This window comes from Salvelinus fontinalis, chromosome 24, assembly GCF_029448725.1.
Source record: "Salvelinus fontinalis isolate EN_2023a chromosome 24, ASM2944872v1, whole genome shotgun sequence".
In the NCBI taxonomy this organism is placed as follows: domain Eukaryota; kingdom Metazoa; phylum Chordata; class Actinopteri; order Salmoniformes; family Salmonidae; genus Salvelinus; species Salvelinus fontinalis.
This window is the reverse complement of record NC_074688.1, coordinates 29,544,476-29,567,133: the sequence shown is the minus strand read 5'-3', so window position 1 is coordinate 29,567,133 and position 22,658 is coordinate 29,544,476. Positions and strand designations below refer to the sequence as shown.

The 22,658-nt window shown below is 44.7% G+C and overlaps 1 protein-coding gene across 1 annotated transcript; it reads left to right on the top strand.

The window, feature by feature from the left end:
• Positions 1-9,882: 9,882 nt before the first annotated feature.
• LOC129822515 (olfactory receptor 6N1-like) lies at positions 9,883-10,818 on the top strand. Its single transcript, XM_055880827.1, has one exon. It carries the CDS (start codon positions 9,883-9,885, stop codon positions 10,816-10,818), a length of 936 nt encoding a protein of 311 aa, XP_055736802.1.
• The last annotated feature ends 11,840 nt before the right edge of the window (positions 10,819-22,658 follow it).

Sequence of the window (22,658 nt, the reverse complement as noted above, 5' to 3'; positions counted from 1 at the left end):
TGAGGCCACAAGTCGAGACCCAAATGCAGTCACAGGAGGCAGATGGTTGCCGCCCAAGCTCTTCTCCAGGTATGTCGACAGCGGAGGACAAACATCTGGGCTGAGGGTATGTTGACCTCCTGCTCTTCTTCTGGGAAGAGAGGAGGCTGATACCCCATTGAATACTCAAAGGGGGAGAGTCCTGTGGCTGAACAGGGAAGTGTTTTCCGGGCATACTCCACCCAGACCAGTTGTCGGCTCCAGGTATTGAGGTTTGTTGAGACCAGGCATCTTAAGTTGGTTTCCAGGTCCTGGTTAGCTCTCTCCGACTGGCCGTTGATTGGGGATGGAATCCAGAGGACAGGCTGGCCGACGACCCAATGAGGCTGCAGAATGCCTTCCAGAACAGAGACGAGAACTGAGGACCCTGAGGACCCCGGTCGGAGACCCTGTCCATGGATCCGGAAGATGTTTGCACCATAAGCTGGGCCGTCTCCTTGGCAGAGTGTCGTTTGGGGAGAGGGATGAAATGGGCGGCCTTGGAGAACCGATCCACTACCGTCAGAATGCCGGTGTTGCCATCAGATGCAGGGAGCCCAGTGACAAAGTCGAGAGAGATATGGGACCACGGACGATGAGGAACAGGTAGTGGCTGGAGGCCAGAAGGAGCTTGCCATGGAGTCTTGTTCTGAGCACACACAGTGCACGTGGCGACGAAGGCAGATACATCAGGAACCATTGTGGGCCACCAGAAACGTTGTTGGAGGAAGGCTAGGATACGACGGGAACCTGGATGACAGGTCAGCCTGGAGGAATGAGCCCATTCCAGGACACGGGACCGGACTGAGTTAGGGAAAAATAACCGGTTAGCCGGGCCCCCTTCAAGTTTAGGCTGGTAACGTTGTGCCTTGCGCACCCAGGTTTCAATACCCCAACCCACTGAAGCCGCACGGCATGAGGTAGGAAGTATGGTTTTGGAGACCGAGTGTGTGGCAGAGGAACTGTATAGGCGGAGAGGGTGTCAGGCTTCACATTTTTGTACCCTGGGCAGTAGGAAATGGTGAAGTTGAACCTTCAATAAAGCCCACCGGGCCTGCCTGGAGATAAGGCACTTGGATGTACGGAGATATTCCAAATTTTTGGGTCGGTCCAAACCAAGAATGGCTGCTCTGCTCCTTCCAGCCAGTGCCTCCTCTGGCTAGAGCGGTGGATTTCACACTTCTCAGCTTTCACAAACAATTGGTTCTTCATGAGGTGTTTAAGGACTTGTCTGACATGAAGAACGTGTTCTTGGGCCGACCGGGGAAAAAAACAGAGCCTGGAAGACAGTTGGCGAGTCCAAATGGCATGACCTGGTACTCATAATGTCCACTGGCTGTGTTAAATACTGTCTTCCACTCATCTCCTTCCCGTATCAAAACCAGGTGGTAGACATTCCGAAGGTCCAGCTTGGAAAAAATGGTGGCCCCCTGGAGATGTTCTAAAGCCGAGGAGAGGAGTGGTAAGGGGTAATTCTTGATCGTTATATCATTCAGACCCCGGTAATCAATGAACAGACGCAGGGCCTTGTCCATCTTCTCCACAAAGAAAAACTCTGCGCCGGTAGGAGATGCAGACGGACGGATGCCTCCAGTAGTCAGAGACTCCTCTATGTACTCCTCCATGGCCTTGGTCTCCGGGCCAGATAGAGAATATAGCCGACCACGAGGTGTTGTGGTGTTTGGGAGGAGATCAATGGCACAATCATAAGGATGGTGCGTGAGAAGAGAAGTAGCACGTGCCTTACTGAAGACCTCCAGGAGGTCATCGTACTCAGTGGGAACGGCAGAGACATCCGAGGCTTTGCTTACATCCTGAGGGGGACGTCTCAAAGACGGCTGTGTCGCCGACGGGAACGAAGAGAGCTGGAGTTCGAAAATGAGGGAACTCAGGGAAAGCAATGCCGGCAGGTACTAGGATCACCTGCATAACGCTCCGGAGGAGGTAAGCTGGGTTTTTGGGGATCCGGGGAAGGTTGAACAAATCCACTAGAAGTAGAAAGGTTACGCGGTGGTTGGGAGGTCTCAAATGTGGCATGCTGCCTATGAGCTAATTCACCAATTTGCTCCGATATGGCCTTGAACCCTTGGTCGTGGCGTTCCGTAAGGGAACAAAGCCCTTCCAAGAGGTCCTGAAGTTGCTCCTCATGCCTCCCAATGGTGACTCCCTGCAGGGAGACAACGTGACGAAGCTGGTCCAAGTCTGCTGGGTCTGTCATGGCCAGTTTGTACTACAAGGGCACAAGGCGAGACCCAATTGCAGACACAGGAGGCAGATGGGAGGCTCCGAGGCAGACACAGGAGGCTCCAATATTTATTATAACAAAAGGGTAAGCAAAAAGCAGGTCGGGGACAGGCGAGAGTTCATAAACCAGGTCAGAGTCCAAACAGTACCAGGCGATAGGCAGGCTCGAGGTCCCGATAGGCAGGCTCGAGGTCAGGACAGGCAGGAGTTCAGTCTAAGTAAGTAACAAATCTAGAAATGCAAAGTTGTCTGGATCGATACACTGGATGTAAATGTATAAAAAGTAAGCCCACCTTGTAGCCCACCTGGTACCATTTCGTCCATCCCTAATGGAAAATAGGCCCTGTATGGCATATACAGTACAAGCTTGGCGATTATTTCACATTTTGAGAGAACAATCTAGAGAAATAACATAGCATTAAAAAAAACTATATTTTGTCTGAAATTTTCTGAGGGCCAGTTAATCTACAGTATGTAACATGACATCTGTGTGCCCGCTATCTGACAAATGACTAGTTTTGTTATTCCTCAGAAATGTCAAGTCATACCAGAAAGGCAACTACCTGGCACACAAGAGAAACCTGTTGTCAAATATGGATAGCTTATTCTGTCCTAACAAATTCCAGATACTAACAAATATACTGCATATACTTTATTTCGTTTTTATTGAGAAATCGGAGGACCAGATACCCATTTACATTTTAGTCATTTAGCAGACGCTCATATCCAGAGCGACATACAGTTAGTGCATTCATCTTAAAATAGCTAGGTGGGACAACCACACACCAATCTTGTTTTTTTAAGGTCACTGTGCAGATATGTTTGACCCACTGAATAAAATAATACAGTAAGGTTAATGATGATGTATTGTATGTATAACACACATTGGTAATGTACTCGAAAAAATAAGCCAATAACAAGAGCATAAAAAACATGTTTATTGAGTCAGTAGGTACATGGTCATTAGTCCCCTCTATCACATCGTTCCCTGGGACCCAATTAATGCACCTAATTACCTGTAGATCTGAGGGGCTGAAGGAGAGGCACGGCTTGTCTTGATTGCAAACCAAAATGTACCCTATTCCCTATGTTGACCAGATTCCTCTGGTCAAAAGTGGTGCACTATATAGGGAATAGAGTGCCATTTGTGACACACGCCTTCTGTCATCGTCTCTGGGAGTGTAGACCCTGAAAGTGTACTGAAGGTCTAGGATATCCAAGAGTGACAATAAGGGTCCTCACTTTTACCTGAGCAGGAATAGCTCTGGGCCTAGGTTTTAATATATATCTATGACTTAGGGTCCAGAGTTATTCTTTGTTTTCCCTGGTTAGGTTATATGGTCTGGGAAACTGTTCCTTTGTCAGAGGATTTGGATTGGTTTCACTGAACCATTTCTTTCTTGTACATGGTGCACAATACATAGCACACAAACTCCTGCTAAAGAGTTAATGATAGATATGATAGCTTTGCCAGCCCAGCACATTGGTGATGTCACCGACTTCTTCTACAGTGTAAATTACCAGGCTAGAGGGTCCCCACACATACAGTTGAGGTCGGAAGTTTACATACACCTTAGCCAAATACATTTAAACTCAGTTTTTCACAATTGCTGACATTTAATCCTAAAATCCCCTGTCTTAGTTCAGTTAGGATCACCACTTTATTTTAAGAATGTGAAATGTCAGAATAATGGAAGAGAGAATTATTTATTTCAGCTTGTATTTCTTTCATCATATTCCAAGTAGGTCAGAAGTTTACATACACTCAATTAGTATTTGGTAGCATTGCCTTTAAATTGTTCAACTTGGGTCAAACATTTTGGGGTAGCCTTCCACAAGCTTCCCACAATAAGTTGGGTGAATTTTGGCCCATTCCTCCTGACAGAGCTGGTGTAACTGAGTCAGGTTTGTAGGCCTCCTTGCTCGCACATGCTTTTTCAGTTCTGCCCACAAATTTTCTATAGGATTGAGGTCAGGGCTTTGTGATTGCCACTCCAATACCTTGACGTTGTTGTCCTTAAGCCATTTTGCCACAACTTTGGAAGTATGCTTGGGGTCATTGTCCATTTGGAAGACCCATTTGCGACCAAGCTTTAACTTCGTCACTGATGTCTTGAGATATTGCTTCAATATGTCTACATCATTTTCCTCCCTCATGATGCCATCTGTTTTGAGAAGTGCACCAGTCCCTCCTGAAGCAAATCACCCCCACAACATGATGCTGCCACCTCCTTGTTTCACGGTTGGGATGGTGTTCTTCGGCTTGCAAGCCTCCCCTTATAGCCATACAAATCAAATCAAATCAAATGTATTTATATAGCCCTTCGTACATCAGCTGATATCTCAAAGTGCTGTACAGAAACCCAGCCTAAAACCCCAAACAGCAAGCAATGCAGGTGTAGAAGCACGGTGGCTAGGACAAACTCCCTAGAAAGGCCAAAACCTAGGAAGAAACCTAGAGAGGAACCAGGCTATGAGGGGTGGCCAGTCCTCTTCTGGCTGTGCCGGGTGGAGATTATAACAGAACATGGCCAAAATGTTCAAATGTTCATAAATGACCAGCATGGTCAAATAATAATAATCACAGTAGTTGTCGAGGGTGCAGCACCTCAGGAGTAAATGTCAGTTGGCTTTTCATAGCCGATCATTAAGATTATCTCTACCGCTCCTACGGTCTCTAGAGAGTTGAAAACAGCAGGTCTGGGACAGGTAGCACGTCCGGTGAACAGGTCAGGGTTCCATAGCCGCAGGCAGAACAGTTGAAACTGGAGCAGCAGCACGGCCAGGTGGACTGGGGACAGCAAGGAGTCATCATGTCAGGTCGTCCTGAGGCATGGTCCTAGGGCTCAGGTCCTCAGAGAGAAAGAAAGAGAAAAAGAGAGAATTAGAGAGAGCATACTTAAATTCACACAGGACACCGGAATAGACAGAAGTACTCCAGATATAACAAACTGACCCTAGCCCCCCGACACATAAACTAATGCAGCATAAATACTGGAGGCTGAGACAGGAGGGGTCAGGAGACACTGTGGCCCCATCCGATGATACCCCCGGACAGGGCCAAACAGGAAGGATATAACCCCACCCACTTTGCCAAGGCACAGCCCCCACACCACTAGAGGGATACCTTCAACCACCAACTTACCATCCTGAGACAAGGTCGAGTATAGCCCACAAAGATCTCCGCCACGGCACAACCCAAGAGGGGGCGCCAACCCAGACAGGAAGATCACGTCAGTGACTCAACCCACTCAAGTGACGCACCCCTCCTAGGGACGGCAAGAAAGAGCACCAGTAAGCCAGTGACTCAGACCCTGTAATATGGTTATTACATGGTAGAGAATCCCAGTGGTAGAGAGGGGAACTGTCCAGGGAGAGACAGCAAGGGCAGTTCGTTGCTCCAGAGCCTTTCCGTTCACCTTCACACTCCTGGGCCAGACTACACTCAATCATATGACCTACTGAAGAGATAAGTCTTCAGTAAAGACTTAAAGGTTGAGACCGAGTCTGCGTCTCTCACATAGGTAGGCAGACCATCCATAAAAATTGAGATCTATAAGAGAAAGCCCTGCCTCCAGGTGTTTGCTTAGAAATTCGAGGGACAATTAGGAGGCCTGTGTCTTGTGACCGTAGCGTACGTGTAGGTATGTACGGCAGGACCAACTCGGAAAGATAGGTAGGAGCAAGCCCATGTAACGCTTTGTAGCTTAACAATAAAACCTTGAAATCAGCCCTTGCCTTAACAGGAAGCCAGTGTAGGGAGGCTAGCACTGGAGTAATATGATCAAATTTTGGGGTTCTAGTCAGGATTCTAGCAGCCGTATTTAGCACTAACTGAAGTTTATTTAGTGCTTTATCCGGGTAGCCGGAGAGCAGAGAATTGCAGTAGTCTAACCTAGAAGTAACAAAAGCATGGATTAATTTTTCTGCATCATTTTTGGACAGAAAGTTTCTGATTTTTGCAATGTTACGTAGATGGAAAAAAGCTGTCCTTGAAACAGTCTTGATATGTTCGTAAAAAGAGAGATCAGAGTCCAGAGTAACGCCGAGGTCCTTCACAGTTTTATTTGAGACGACTTTACAACCATCAAGATTAATTGTCAGATTTAACAGAAGATCTCTTTGTTTCTTGGGACCTAGAACAAGCATCTCTGTTTTGTCCGAGTTTAAAAGTAGAAAGTTTTCAGCCATCCACTTCCATATGTCTGAAACACAGGCTTCTAAGCGAGGGCAATTTTGGGGCTTCACCATGTTTCATTGAAATGTACAGCTGTGTGTCATCCGCATAGCAGTGAAAGTTAACATTATGTTTTCGAATGACATCTCCAAGAGGTAAAATATATAGTGAAAATACAGTTCTATTTTGTTTCATCAGACCAGAGGAAATTTCTCCAAAAATTACGATCTTTGTCCACATGTGCAGTTTCAAACCGTAGTCTGGCTTTTCTATGGTGGTTTTGGAGCAGTGGCTTCTTCCTTGCTGAGCTGCCTTTCAGGTTATGTCGATATGGAACTCGTTTTACTGTGGATATAGATACTTTTGTAACACATAACAATTGTACCCCACATACAGCCTCTTTGCTGTACTTCTTTTTTGGGCTGTTTATTTCTGATTATACAATGCAGATATGATACTGCACATCTTCCACATATACAGTTGAAGTCGGAAGTTTACGTACACTTAGGCTGGAGTCAATCAATCTCGTTTTTCAACCACGCCACAAATGTCTTGTTAACAAACTATAGTTTTGGCATGTCGGTTAGAACATCTACTTTGTGCATGACACAAGTAATTTTTCCAACAATTGTTTACAGACAGATTATTTCACTTATTATTCACTGCATCACAATTCCAGTGGGTCAGAAGTTTACATACACTAAGTTGACTGTGCCTTTAAACTGCTTGGAAAATTCCAGAAAATGATGTCATGGCTTCAGAAGCTTCTGATAGGCTAATTGACATCATTTGAGTCAACTTTGGTTTTAGAAGTGTGGTGGGGACATAATCTGGCAGTGTTTTCTGTGGGTCCTCCCTACATTTTTGGGGGCATCTATTGCTTCTTTCCTGCATTTCAATTGGTCGACCAAACGTGGCGGAAGGTAGCCTAGTGGTTAGAGAGTCGAATCCCTGAAATAACAAGGTAAAGATCTGTCGTTCTGCCTCTGAGCAAGGCAGTTAGCACGCTGTACCCCGGGCGCCAAAGACGTGTATGTCGATTAAGACAGCCCCCCGCAACTCTTTGATTCAGAGGGGTAGGGTTAAATGCAGAAGACAAATTTCAGTTGAATACATTCAGTTGAACAACTGACTAGGTATCCCCCTTTCCATATCATTTGTTATTCAAAAAGGACAATGACCCAACACACCTCCAGGCTGTGTAAGGACTATTTGACCAAGAAGGAGAGTGATGAAGTGCTGCATCAGATGACCTGGCCTCCACAATCACCTTGAAGATGATCATTCGTATGGTCTGTCAATTTAGGCCGTATAGGCCATTCATCGCCGTTGTCGGTGATCAGGCCTACCACTGTTGTGTCATCTGCAAACTTAATGATGGTGTGATAGTTGTGCCTGGCCGTGCAGTCATGAGTGAGCAGGGAGTACATAAATAGACTAAATACACTGCTCAAAAAAATAAAGGGAACACTTAAACAACACAATGTAACTCCAAGTCAATCACACTTCTGTGAAATCAAACTGTCCACTTAGGAAGCAACACTGATTGACAGTAAATTTCACATGCTGTTGTGCAAATGGAATAGACAACAGGTGGAAATTAGAGGCAATTAGCAAGACACCCCCAATAAAGGAGTGGTTCTGCAGGTGGTGACCACAGACCACTTCTCAGTTCCTATGCTTCCTGGCTGATGTTTTGGTCACTTTTGAATGCTGGCGGTGCTTTCACTCTAGTGGTAGCATGAGACGGAGTCTACAACCCACACAAGTGACTCAGGTAGTGCAGCTCATCCAGGATGGCACATCAATGCGAGCTGTGGCAAGAAGGTTTGCTGTGTCTGTCAGCGTAGTGTCCAGAGCATGGAGGCGCTACCAGGAGACAGGCCAGTACATCAGGAGACGTGGAGGAGGACGTAGGAGGGCAACAACCCAGCAGCAGGACCGCTACCTCCGCCTTTGTGCAAGAAGGAGCACTGCCAGAGCCCTGCAAAATGACCTCCAGCAGGCCACAAATGTGCATGTGTCTGCTCAAATGGTCAGAAACAGACTCCATGAGGGTGGTATGAGGGCCCGACGTCCACAGGTGGGGGTTGTGCTTACAGCCCAACACCGTGCAGGACGTTTGCCATTTGCCAGAGAACAACAAGATTGGCAAATTCGCCACTGGCGCCCTGTGCTCTTCACAGATGAAAGCAGGTTCACACTGAGCACATGTGACAGACGTGACAGAGCCTGGAGATGCCGTGGAGAACGTTCTGCTGCCTGCAACATCCTCCAGCATGACCGGTTTGGCGGTGGGTCAGTCATGGTGTGGGGTGGGGTGGCATTTCTTTGTGGGGCCACACATCCCTCTATGTGATCGCCAGAGGTAGCCTGACTGCCATTAGGTACCGAGATGAGGTCCTCAGACCCCTTGTGAGACCATATACTGGTGCGGTTGGCCCTGGGTTCCTCCTAATGCAAGACAATGCTAGACCTCATGTGGCTGGAGTGTGTCAGCAGTTCCTGCAAGAGGAAGGCATTGATGCTATGGACTGGCTCGCCCGTTCCCCAGACCTGAATCCAATTGAGAACATCTGGGACATCATGTCTCGCTCCATCCACCAATGCCACGTTGCACCACAGACTGTCCAGGAGTTGGCGGATGCTTTAGTCCAGGTCTGGGAGGAGATCCCTCAGGAGACCATCCGCCACCTCATCAGGAGCATGCCCAGGCGTTGTAGGGAGGTCATACAGGCACGTGGAGGCCACACACACTACTGAGCCTCATTTTAACTTGTTTTAAGGACATTACATCAAAGTTGGATCAGCCTGTAGTGTGGTTTTCCACTTTAATTTTGAGTGTGACTCCAAATCCAGACCTCCATGGGTTGATAAATTTGATTTCCGTTGATCATTTTTGTGTGATTTTGTTGTCAGCACACTCAACTATGTAAAGAAAAAAGTATTTAATAAGAATATTTCATTCATTCAGATCTGGGATGTGTTATTTTAGTGTTGCCTTCATTTTTTTGAGCAGTGTATAATCAAATGAGTTGCTTGTCATACACTCAATATAGATCCATCTCTATGGAGTGGTTACATGGTGACGCTGAAACTACAATCCCATGTGATCATACACTATGATATATTTAGAGGCTACCAGGACAAGTTATTGCAGCAGTCTCCTCTGTCAAGCAAGAAGACATTTCATGGACACGTTTTTTTATTTCTTTCACACCTCAGAAATCTGATAAAGTACAGATATTATTGGGAACTTATTGGGGGGGAAATATGAATTTGAGGCAGGATGTGAATTAGTTTTGTTAAAACTGTTGTGTTTAGTCTGAGCCTAAACAGAATCAAATGATTCACACTTGAATTTATTCACATCCATACACACTGAAGCCTTGCAAGGACTAAGAATTGCTGCATTGACCAGAGGAAGAAAATTAGCAAAAGCTATGGAGAACTCAACCCAAGTCAAGCTATTTTATCTCTTTGGCTTACAAGAGACATTTAACAACAAATCGGTCTTTTTTATCTTGTCTCTTATCACATATCTTCTCATCATCACTGTAAATCTGACTCTGATCATAACAATCGTTCAGGAGAAAGGCCTCCATGAGCCCATGTATATTTTTCTGTGTAGTCTATGTGTCAATGGATTGTATGGAACCGCTGGTTTCTACCCCAAGTTCTTACTGGACCTTCAGTCAGATGTTCAGGTGATATCTTATGGTGGATGTTTCACTCAAGCCTATGTAATATACACATCTGTCCTGTGTGAAATGTCTACTCTAACAGTGATGTCTTACGACAGGTATGTGGCAATATGCAGACCACTACTATACCATACCATTGTGACAACTTTAACTGTTAGAAAGTTACTCTTATTTTCTTGGTGTTATCCTTTATTTATAGGACTCATAGTAGTTAGTTTATCCGTCAGAATTCCTTTGTGTGGGTCTCGTATTGATAAGATATTCTGTGACAATCCGTCTATACTGAAACATGCATGTTTACCCATAACCATCAATCAGATTTTGAACAAATGTATAATAGTGATTCATGTTTTACAGCTACTTTTCATTGTATTTTCTTATGGTCAGATTGTAAGGAATTGTGTAAAGTCAGCTAAAGGAAGGACTAAGTTCATACAGACCTGTGTGCCACATTTAATAACAATATTTATTTTCATCACAGTGACCCTGTTTGACACATTACAAGGGTGGAATAATGTTAATATCACGCTAAATATGCGTAATGCAATGGCTGTACAATTCCTTGTTATACCACCTGTCTTAAACCCTCTCATATATGGACTTAACCTCCAGCAGATTCGAAGGGCAGTTTTTAGAAAGTGTAATGCACATAAAATCATTGATATGAAACGTTAGTTACATGATCTTACACAACAGGGAGACTTCCTGATATCAGAAGTCAACAAAAAAAAGTTTGAGGTGGGTTTAGAAGTGTAGGGGGGGAACATCCCTGGCAGTGGGTCTGGGTGTCCTCCCTAAATTTTCTGGGGCATCTAATGCTAATTTCCTGCATTTCTATTCGTGCTGTAGACAACAACAACAAAAATCTTGGTCGACGAAGCGTAGTCTTTTCTTTCGACCAATCAATTTGTCTACATTTTAAAACATGTATTTTTCCATATATAGACACATCTTACCATTTCCACCAACCTGTGAGAGAGTTATGCTTTTCATAGGCACATTTTCGTGGAACAGTTTCATTTAATTTATTTTGTATCTCAAAATCATTGTCTGGGGTTAATCTGTATTCTACAATAAAAATATAAATTTAATTGATACAAATCTAAAAGTAACTGTTATTGCCACTGCCGACTATGTAAAAAAAGACTACATAAAGCCAACACATAAAAACATTGCAGGCTGCAGTCAGAAAAATATCCTGATAAATATATATATCCTATAAATCACATTGGCTATGCATGACCTGTCTGCAATGAACTCTAAACATTGTATCAACTATCAACTGGGTCAGGTATTTTTTGACGTTTCCACTGAATAAGAGCATTACATTTTTCCCTTTCATGCCGAGTGGTAATCGAACGGGAGAAAGATGGAAATATTATTCAAATACTTTGAGGAACTATTGTCATTCTCAATTAATTCTAAAAACAGACTTTGTTTCCTTGCTGTTTGAGGTGAAGAAAAAATACTTTGATTCGCTCCACAGCTCATTAGTGGTGGTGAGTTAAGACATTCAGAAATACTATCACCAAATGGGCACATGTATAGGCCTACATTTGCACGCAGGCCAGGTAGACTAGTCCTACTTCTATATGGGTAATCAGGTGTCATGACTTGCCCTTTTGAGTAAAGATCATAGATGCCAGATCCCCCCCTCTTGCTCTCTCTCCCACCACAGTTTTATGATGGTCGGAAATACCTGCGGGAAAACTCTCTCTCCCACTCTTTCAGAAATGGGAGTTAAATCCCTTTGTCACCACAGAGAGAGAAGTTGCAGTACGGTAACATCAAAAGGTTGAATAATGAAACAATATTTCTGTAATCCAAACAGTTGGAAGGGTCTGTGGGTACTTAATGAACAATTATGTCAGATCAGTTGTTGTTTTGGGATGTCATTAAGGACGGTATAACAACATAACTGTATCTCTGTGTATATTTCCGAGTTGTCAGGTTTACATCCAAATGTCGTGAAACTTATAGGATTAAATATGGAACTATTTGTGAGAAGATGAAATGTGATCTTGACCTTCTAAATGAGAACATTGTTTTTCATGTAAAGTTTATCCACGCCCACGTGAGCACAGACATTATGGCAAGCGTAATGGAACGCACTTTTCCCCAAAGTTTTTAAAAGGACTCGCTGAAGAATTAACATATTTGACCAAAACACGTTGGGTTGCTGCCGGTGTGTGAAATGGTTCCAGCTGAATACATTACAAATGGTTTTAAAACTACAAGACCAGAAAACGGTAAGACACTCTGAAACTCTCTTGAGTGAATAAGATGAAGACTACACAGGAACATTCAGTTGCAGCTGTTTAAGTACTCTTAGTCTGGTAAACTTGACTGAGAACCACCGGGTGGTACTCTGAAAGATCCATTCTAAAGAACATTTCCCTATTAAACGACGTATCCATTTTTAAAAAGCCCGCTGAACAAGCCACAACTACAAAAGACTTTGATCTCTGGTGGACAAACCAGAGACTTTCTGTCGAATTACTCCCTAGACGGACCGGCGATTTCAACAGAGAGACAACAAGAGATACACACGTAAATATGTATATTGCAATTATTTTCAAATGAGCGGCTGTTCAGGTGCAAAGTATTTGCATTTCCATGAGCATAGTTATCAGCTGTATGTACGATAGTGAAGTCGTTTGTCTCTTCTCCCGCTCTTTCTTACATGTCCCTGCCATTTTTATTTTTGTAACAAGTCATCATATCGGGTTAGTCCACTAGGGACTTTTCATTGCCTTGTGTAGTAATCAATGTGTAAGCTATCCTGTTTATGTATTTATGTCACGACTTCTGACGAAGTCGATGCCTCTCCTTGTTCGGGCGGTGTTCGCCTGTCGAATTCGCCAGTCTTCTAGCCATCACCGATCCATTTTTAATTTTCCATTTGATTTGTCTCGTTTTTCCACACACCTGGTTCTCATTTCTCTCATTATGTGTTGTGTATTTAACCCTCTGTTTTCCCCATGTCTTTGTGTGGTATTGTTTATCTGTTCATGTATGCGCACGTTAGGCTGGTTAAGCTGGGTTATGTTAAACCCTTATTTGTATTTCGTGTTAGTTTGTGCCGTGTGCTTTTAGGTCGCCAAATAAAAGGCTCCGTTTTGCTAACAACTATCTGCTCTCCTGCGCCTGACTTTCTACAGCCCTTCACGCATGTCCTGACAATTTATGTAGTTCTGTGTGATTATTTAATTAACTTTTTGGGGATAGGGGGCAGCATTTTCACTTTTGGATAAATAGCGTTCCCAGAGTGAACTGCCTCCTACTCTGTCCAGATGCTAATATATGCATATTATTATTACTATTGGATAGAAAACACTTTGACGTTTCTAAAACTGTTTGAATGATGGCTGTGAGTATAACAGAACTCATATGGCAGGCAAAAACCTGAGAAAAATCCAACCAGGAAGTGGGATATCTGAGGTTTGTAGTTTTTCAAAGCTTGACCTACCGAATACACAGTGTCTATGGAGTCAAGTTGCACTTCCTACGGCTTCCACTAGATGTCAACCGTCTTTAGAAACTGGTTTGAGGAATCTACTATAAAGGAGGGGCTCATGAGACTTGTTTTAGTCAATGGTCTGGCAGAGTGTCTCAGGCTTGTGACGAGCGCTCCCGACAGAGTTAGCTCTCATTCCAGTGCTTTTCTTCAGACATAGGAATTCTCCGGTTGGAAGCTTATTGATGTTTTATGTTAAAAACATCCGAAAGTTTGATTCCATACATCGTTTGACTTGTTTCTACGACCTGTAAAGGAACTTTTCGAGTTTTTGTCTGGACGAAGTGCTCGCGCCTCATGAAGATGGATTACTGGGCTGAACACGCTAACAACAAGTGGCTATTTGAACATAAATTATGGACTTTATGGAACTTTATGGAATAAATCGGTCATTTATTGTCGAACTGGGATTCCTGGGAGTGCCTTCTGATGAAGATCATCAAAGGTAAGTGAATATATATAGTGTTATTTCTAACTTCTGTTGACTCCAAAATGGCAGATATTTCTCTGGCTGGATTGGTCTCTGAGCACCGTTCTCAGATTATGCTTTTTCAGTCAATTTAAAAAAATAAATCTGACACAGCGGTTGCATTAGGGAGAAGTTTGTCTTTAATAAATAATTCAGCCAAATTTGTATGTTGCTTTTACATCATTTATTCGTTCTTGATTTAACTAGGCAAGTCAGTTGAGAACTATTTTTTAATTATGACAGCCTAGGAACAGTGGATTCGGTCTAGCAACCTTTCGGTTACTGGCCCAACACTCTAACCACTGGGCTACCTGCCGGGGTTCATGGAGATGCTAGTGTTCGAGCAGATTTGAAGTCAACGACGTTCAGAATGAGACTGAAGGTAAATACGAATTAATGAATTGACTGTGACTGATGTAAGAGATCGGTATATCTTTAAGAGTTCATTTGGAAAACTCATTAACCTGTTTAGGCTGCAGGGGCAGTATTGAGTAGCCGGATTAAAGGTGCCCATTTCAAACGGCCTAGTACTCAATTCTTGCTCGTACAATATGCATATTATTATTACTATTGGATAGAAAACACTCTCTAGTTTCTAAAACCGTTTGAATTATATCTGTGAGTAAAACAGAACTCCTTTTGCAGCAAACTTCCTGACAGGAAGTGGAAAATCTGAAATCGATGCTCTCTTCTAGGGCCTGCCTATTAAAGTCCTTGATATTTATTCGTTTAGATGCACTTCATACGTCTTCCACTAGATGTCGACAAGCAGTGAGAGAAGAAATTGAGTGTGTAACTTGATCTGGGCTCGAATAAATGCTCTTTGTATGACGTGTCACCAGTTTCCTGTTTTCTGGAGAGCGCGTCAAGGGACCTGGATTTGCCTTCTGTACAGCTGTTGTTATCGACGACTAATATCTCCGGCTTTGATTTTATTTGATACATGTGACAATATCATCGTAAAGTATGTTTTTTCAATATAGTTTAATCAGATTATTGAAATTTTTTCGGGAGTTTTGCCGTGTTCCGTTCTCTGAGTTTGTTGACGATGGAGAGATTCGCTCAAGTCCAATACAGCTAATGAAAGATAAACATCTTCTGAATCCAGCCAACATGTCCGATTTGTAAAATGTTTTACAGCGAAAACACCACGTATATTTATGTTAGCTCACCACCAAATACAAAAAAGCACAGACATTTTTCACAGCACAGGTAGCATGCACAAAACCAACCAAACTAACCAATAACCAACCAAACTAACCAAGAAAAAACTTCATCAGATGACAGTCTTATAACATGTTATTCAATAAATCTATGTTTTGTTCGAAAAATGTGCATATTTGAGGTATAAATCATAGTTTTACATTGCAGCTACAATCGGAAATAGCACCGAAGCAGCCAGAGTAATTACAGAGACCAAATTGAAAAGCCTAAATACTCATCATAAAACATTTATGAAAAATATTGTCACGTTCCTGACCTGTTTTCTGTTGTTTTGTATGTGTTTAGTTGGTCAGGGCGTGAGTTGGGGTGGGCATTCTATGTGTTGTGTTTCTATGTTGGGGTTAATGTGTTGCCTGATATGGTTCTCAATTAGAGGCAGGTGTTTGACGTTTCCTCTGATTGAGAACCATATTAAGGTAGGCTGGTTTCACTATTTGTTTGTGGGTGGTTGTCTTCCGTGTCTGTATGTATGTTCATACCACACGGGACTGTAGCGTTTTGTTTGTAGTCTGTACCTGTTTGTGCATTCTTCGTGTTGTATGTAAGTTCTCTAGTTCAGGTCTGTCTACGTTCGTTTTGTTATTTTGTAATCATTCCAAGTGTTTTTTCGTGTTCGTCTTCGTCGTTTAATAAATCATTATGTTTTCAAAACCCGCTGCATTTTGGTCTGATCCCTACTCCTCCTCTTCAGACGAAGAGGAGGAGAGAAACCGTTACAGAACCACCCACCAAACCAGGACCAAGCAGCGGCAGCAGGAGAGGCTGCACTAGTTGGAGAAATGGACATGGGAGGACGACCTAGAAGGCAAAGGACCATGGGCACAGCCAGGAGAATATCGCCGCCCCAAAGAGGAGCTGGAGGCAGCTAAAGCTGAGAGGCGGTGATATGAGGAGGCAGCACGGAAACAAGGCTGGAAGCCCGTGAGTCAAACCCAAAAATGTATTGGGGGGGGGGGGGGGGCTCTCGGGGAGTGTAGTTGGGTCAGTCAGGAGACGTGAGCCAACTCCTCCTGCTTACCGTAAGGAGCCGGTGAGGGCGGAATTGGAGGTGAGTGAAGCAGAGACAGTGAAGGAGTTAATGGGGAAATTGGAGGAGAGAGTTATGAGGGATGTACTGGTTTGGTGCATGAGGCACGGCATCCGTCCGACTGAACGTGTTGGTGAGTTGATGTCACCGGGAACAGCTCTCCATACTCGTCCTGAGGTGCGTGCTAGCCGTCTGGTTAAGACAGTGCCTACACCACGTACCAAGCCTCCTGTGCGTCTCCAGAGTCCTGTGAGTCCTGTTAGTGCTCCCCGCACTAGCCCTGAGATACGTGTCCCCAGCCCAGTACCACCAGTGCTGGCACCACGCACCAAGCCTCCTGTGCGTCTCCAGAGCCCTGTTCCTCCTCCATGCACTCTCCCTGTGGTGCGTGTCTCCAGCCCAGTACCTCCAGTTCCGGCACCACGCACAAAGCCTCCTGTGCGTCTCCAGAGCCCTGTACGCACTGTTCCTTCTCAGCCAGCCAGGATCCGATATAATTCAAACGGTTTTAGAAACTTGAGAGTGTTTTCTATCCAATAGTAATAATAATATGCATATTGTACGAGCAAGAATAGAGTACGAGGCCGTTTAAATTGGGCACGATTTTTCCCCAAAGTGAAAATAGCGCCCTCTATCCTCAACAGGTTTTAACCAGGCCTCCTCAATGTATCTCAAAATAAATGTATATTCACGACCACTTCGGAAGAAAATTCATTGTTTCATTGATGTGATAACAGTAATATGCATGTAGAAAGTATGGTTGAATATAGGCTACACATTTAGAGTGATATAACATGCATAAACAAGATACAAGAAATACTGAAAAGAAATATCACATTGTGAATTTCTATTTAATTTAATCACTACATTTTTTTAAATCCAAGTTTAACATATATTATTTATTCTTATTCTGACAGTTGAAAATTATGTATTTTTATCGTTTTATGGTGGTATGAATTATGGTTTTAGCAAGAGCACAAATTAGGCTATGTTCATCTTCAGGCAGTAAATCAAATGATTTACACTTGTCATTGGACAAACCTTGCATCTAGAGTTGTATTGACATATTGACCAGCCAACCATTGATTGTAGCTTTGTTGGCCCTTCCCTCTCTGTAGTAGTGGTAGTATTATGATTTTTTCTACCAGCATAAAAGGATAAACATTACGGATTAGCCTACATTATTGCAGAGCTACATTATTGCAGTATTGGGTTCAATGGAAGTGCAAAGTTCAATAACAGACACCTCAAACTAGTTTTTAACTATTTTATTTCAGTGGCAGGGATAGCTATGTTTGTTTTGCAACAATGTTTTGTTTTGCAACAATAGAGTAGCACACACAAGTGCAAGTAAAATTAAACGTTTTGCCTGTTCTCTGCAATGGGTTTCTAGTTAAAATGACATATTTTGTAGTAATTCACCTGTATTCAGCCACCCTTGGGGGATATAGCCTTGAGTGGATAGACCCTCTAACAAAGACTTCATTCTAAATGTAAAATGCTCACCTGCCATGCAAGTTCAACAAGTTTGAAAGTGTAACTTTATTTTGATGGGGCAGTGCGGTTTTGAGAAAATAAGTTCAACCGCAAAGTTATTGTGAAGTATAGTATAGTATAAAGATGGCGCCGACAGACATGGTAGCTCTGCTTTTAGCGCCTAAGCAACTTTGCAGTATGTTTTTGTGTTATTTCTTACATTATGGTGTATTTATGGTGTAAATAACTTTTGGATATCAGAGCGGGGGTAACTCACCAGCATTACAACCAGGAATAACTTTCCTGAATTAGATTCTTTGTTCGCACCTCCCAGGGCAATTGAACTTATCTCAGAGACTGCCCCAAGATGCCGCCGCCATATAATAGGTATTCAGAGTGGACTTCTAGTCCGACCCAGGAGGCGTGCACACCATCAACCGCTTCAGAGTGTATTACTCGCTAATGTTCAGTCTCTGGACAATAAAGTCACTTCTGCTCCTGCAACGCCCTCTACTGCTCATCCTGTGTCTCCTTGACCTGCCGCCACTCCCAGAGTACTCTCTCCCTCTCCCTCTCTCTGTGTGTGCTCGTGTGGGTGGAGACAGGTGTGCTGGAGTCAGAGCAGATCCCCACCAGCTGCAACCTGTTCCATAATCAAGACCTCTACAAATACTCAGCCCTGCCACTTCCACGCTGCCAGATCGTAATCTCTATTCAGTCAGTTTACGCTTCTAGACGTTTGTACTGTTAGATCCTGTTATCCTGGTGTGCTTTGTTTTCCTTGTCTGACGCTGTTTTCCTCTCCGCTACAGTTCGGCCCGCTCTGACTATGTCTCCATTCCTACGTCTCGTCATCCTGCTACTCTGTCCTGGATTCCCCACTCTACTACTCCCTTGGATTCACCTCCGGACCCTGTCCCAACCCCTCTCGCTCCAGCCTCAGCTTCCGCACCTGGTTTCCTACAACCCACCCGAGCTTCCCCTGGCGGGCACTCCATCTTCCCCCTGTGTTTCAATAAATACCTTGGTTACGTCATCACAGTCTCCTCGTCTGAGTCTGCTCTTGGGTTCCTCTGTTTCACTCCGCACAAAAGAAGTAGACAAGCTCAAGGTGTCACGCCCTGACCATAGTAAGCTGTTTATTCTCTGTGTTGGTTGGGGCGTGATCGTGACTCTCTGGAGCCTCCAGAGACGTTCTCCAGTTCGGAGCCTTCCGAGTCGCCCTCCAGTCCGGAGCCTCCAGTGTCTCCCTTCAGTCCGGAGCCTCCAGCGACGCCCTTCAGTCCGGAGCCTCCAGAGACGTTCGCCGGTCCGGAGCCTCCAGCAACGCCCTCCAGTCCGGAGCCTCCAGCGTCGCCCTTCAGTCCGGAGCCTCCAGCGACGCCCTTCAGTCCGGAGCCTCCAGAGACGTTCGCCGCTCCGGAGCCTCCAGCGATGCCCTCCAGTCCGGAGCCTCTAGTGTCGCCCTTCAGTCCGGAGCTTCCAGCGATGCTCTCCAGTCCGGGGCCCGCTACGAGGGTCCCCAGTCCGGGGTCGGCGGCGAGGGTCCCCGCTCTAGAGGCGCCACCTAGGTGGGCCAAGCCAGAGGTGGAGCGGGGTCTACGTCCCTCACCAGAGCCGCCACCGCGGAGAAATGCCCACCCAGACCCTCCCCTTTAGGTTCAGGTTTTGCGGCCGGAGTCCGCACCGTTGAGGGAAGGGGGGGGGGGGGGGGGGGGTACTGTCACGCCCTGATCGTAGAGAGCTTTTTATGTCTCTATTTCTCTATTTTGGTTTGGTCAGGGTGTGATTTGGGTGGGCATTCTATGTTCCTTCTTCTATGATTTTCTGTGTGTTTGGCCGGGTGTGGTTCTCAATCAGAGGCAGCTGTCTATCGTTGTCTCTGATTGAGAACCATACTTAGGTAGCCTTTTTCCCACCTGTATTTGTGGGTAGTTGTCCATGTTTAGTTGCCTGTGAGCACTACGTTGGCTTCACATTTAATTTGTTATTTTGTTAGTTTGTTTAGTATTCGTTCTTTGTAATAAAGAAGTATGTACGCTCACAACGCTGCACTTTGGTCCACTGTTTCCACCTTAGACAATCGTGACAATTCCCAATCAGAGGCAGCTGTTTATCGTTTTCTCTGATTGGGGATCATATTTAGGTAGCAATTTTCCCATTGGTTTTCGTGGGATCTTGTCTACATTTAGTTGCCTGACTGCACAACAGTAGCTTCACGTTTCGTTTTTGTGCTTGTTTGTTTTGTTTTGCTGAGTTACGGTTTATAAAAAAATATGTGGAACTCTACTCACGCTGCGCCTTGTCTATTCATTACGACGATCGTGACACAGGGCGAGGATCTCCTTCCAGAGAGTCATCAGGGACTTGTCATGTCTTTGGCATCATTAAACTGAAGACTGTTCGTTTATCAAGTCAATTCTCTGTCATTATTATTGCGTGATTAACTAATCAGGTAAATGTAATTACCTAGGAAGTCGGGGCACCAAGGAAAATATTCAGATAACTTTCAGATATCGTAATATCTGATCAATTAGTCTTCTAATTAATTAATTATTCTTTACCTCACGTTAGTCTCATTCCAAACGTCGTAAATTGTTGGTTATCTGCACGAACCCAGTATTCACTATGAATCATCCATACATCAATTGTCTCAATCAATCATTTATTTATTAACTAACTAAATAATCACAGAAATGCACACACAAACAAAGTAGATATGGTTACAAGGAAATGATAGGGGATGTGCCCCAGTGTGCTAAACCGGCATGGCGCCTTGGTAGACAAAAGGACTGAGAATCACATCAAATTTATTTATATAGCCCTTCGTACATCAGCTGATATCTCAAAGTGCTGTACAGAAACCCAGCCTAAAACCCCAAACAGCAAGCAATGCAGGTGTAGAAGCACGGTGGCTAGGAAAAACTCCCTAGAAAGGCCAAAACCTAGGAAGAAACCTAGAGAGGAACAAGGCTATGAGGGGTGGCCAGTCCTCTTCTGGCTGTGCCGGGTGGAGATTATAACAGCACATGGCCAAGTTGTTCAAATGTTCATAAATGACCAGCATGGTCAAATAATAATAATCACAGTAGTTGTCGAGGGTGTAGCAAGTCAGCACCTCAGGAGTAAATGTCAGTTGGCTTTTCATAGCCGATCATTAAGAGTATCTCTACCGCTCCTGCGGTCTCTAGAGAGTTGAAAACAGCAGGTCTGGGACAGGTAGCACGTCCGGTGAACAGGTCAGGGTTCCATAGCCGCAGGCAGAACAGCTGAAACTGGAGCAGCAGCACGGCCAGGTGGACTGGGGACAGCAAGGAGTCATCATGCCAGGTCGACTTGAGGCATGGTCCTATGGCTCAGGTCCTCCGAGAGAGATAAAGAAAGAGAGAATTAGAGAGAGCATACTTAAATTCACACAGGACACCGGAATAGACAGGAGAAGTACTCCAGATATAACAAACTGACCTTAGCCCCCAGACACAAACTGCTGCAGCATAAATACTGGAGGCTGAGACAGGAGGGGTCAGGAGACACTGTGGCCCCATCCGATGATACCCCTGGACAGGGCCAAACAGGAAGGATATAACCCCACCCACTTTGCCAAAGCACAGCCCCCACACCACTAGAGGGATATCTTCAACCACCAACTTACCATCCTGAGACAAGGCCGAGTATAGCCCACAAAGATCTCCGCCACGGCACAACCCAAGGGGGGGGGCGCCAACCCAGACAGGAAGATCACGTCAGTGACTCAACCCACTCAAATGACGCACCCCTCCTAGGGACGGCATGAAAGAGCACCAGTAAGCCAGTGACTCAGCCCCTGTAATAGGGTTAGAGGCATATAATCCCAGTGGAGAGAGGGGAGAAGGGTGCGAAAGACAAAAGGCACTACACAGTTGATAATTCTAACAATTGAAATGCCTATCCTTTGCACATGAACGCTCACTCTTTCGGGAATAATTGCAATCAATATATATATATACACTGCTCAAAAAAATAAAGGGAACACTTAAACATCACAATGTAACTCCAAGTCAATCACACTTCTGTGAAATCAAACTGTCCACTTAGGAAGCAACACTGATTGACAATAAATTTCACATGCTGTTGTGCAAATGGAATAGACAAAAGGTGTAAATTAGAGGCAATTAGCAAGACACCCCCAATAAAGGAGTGGTTCTGCAGGTGGTGACCACTTCTCAGTTCCTATGCTTCCTGGCTGATGTTTTGGTCACTTTTGAATGCTGGCGGTGCTTTCACTCTACTGGTAGCATGAGACGGAGTCTACAACCCACACAAGTGGCTCAGGTAGTGCAGCTCATCCAGGATGGCACATCAATGCGAGCTGTGGCAAGAAGGTTTGCTGTGTCTGTCAGCGTAGTGTCCAGAGCATGGAGGCGCTACCAGGAGACAGGCCAGTACATCAGGAGACGTGGAGAAGGCCGTAGGAGGGCAACAACCCAGCAGCAGGACTGCTACCTCCGCCTTTGTGCAAGGAGGAGCTTTGCCAGAGCCCTGCAAAATGACCTCCAGCAGGCCACAAATGTGCATGTGTCTGCTCAAACGGTCAGAAACAGACTCCATGAGGGTGGTATGAGGGCCCGACGTCCACAGGTGGGGGTTCTATCAACACATTGACTGTTGTACTCGTTCTGCTAAAACGCTCTACCTCTAATACTCCCTCTTCCCGGGATGCATACAAGGGCCTCCCCACCCTCCCTTCGGCAAATCAGATCAGAACTCCATTTTGCTCATCCCGTCCTATAGGCAGAAACCCAAACAGGAAGTACCTGTGCTAA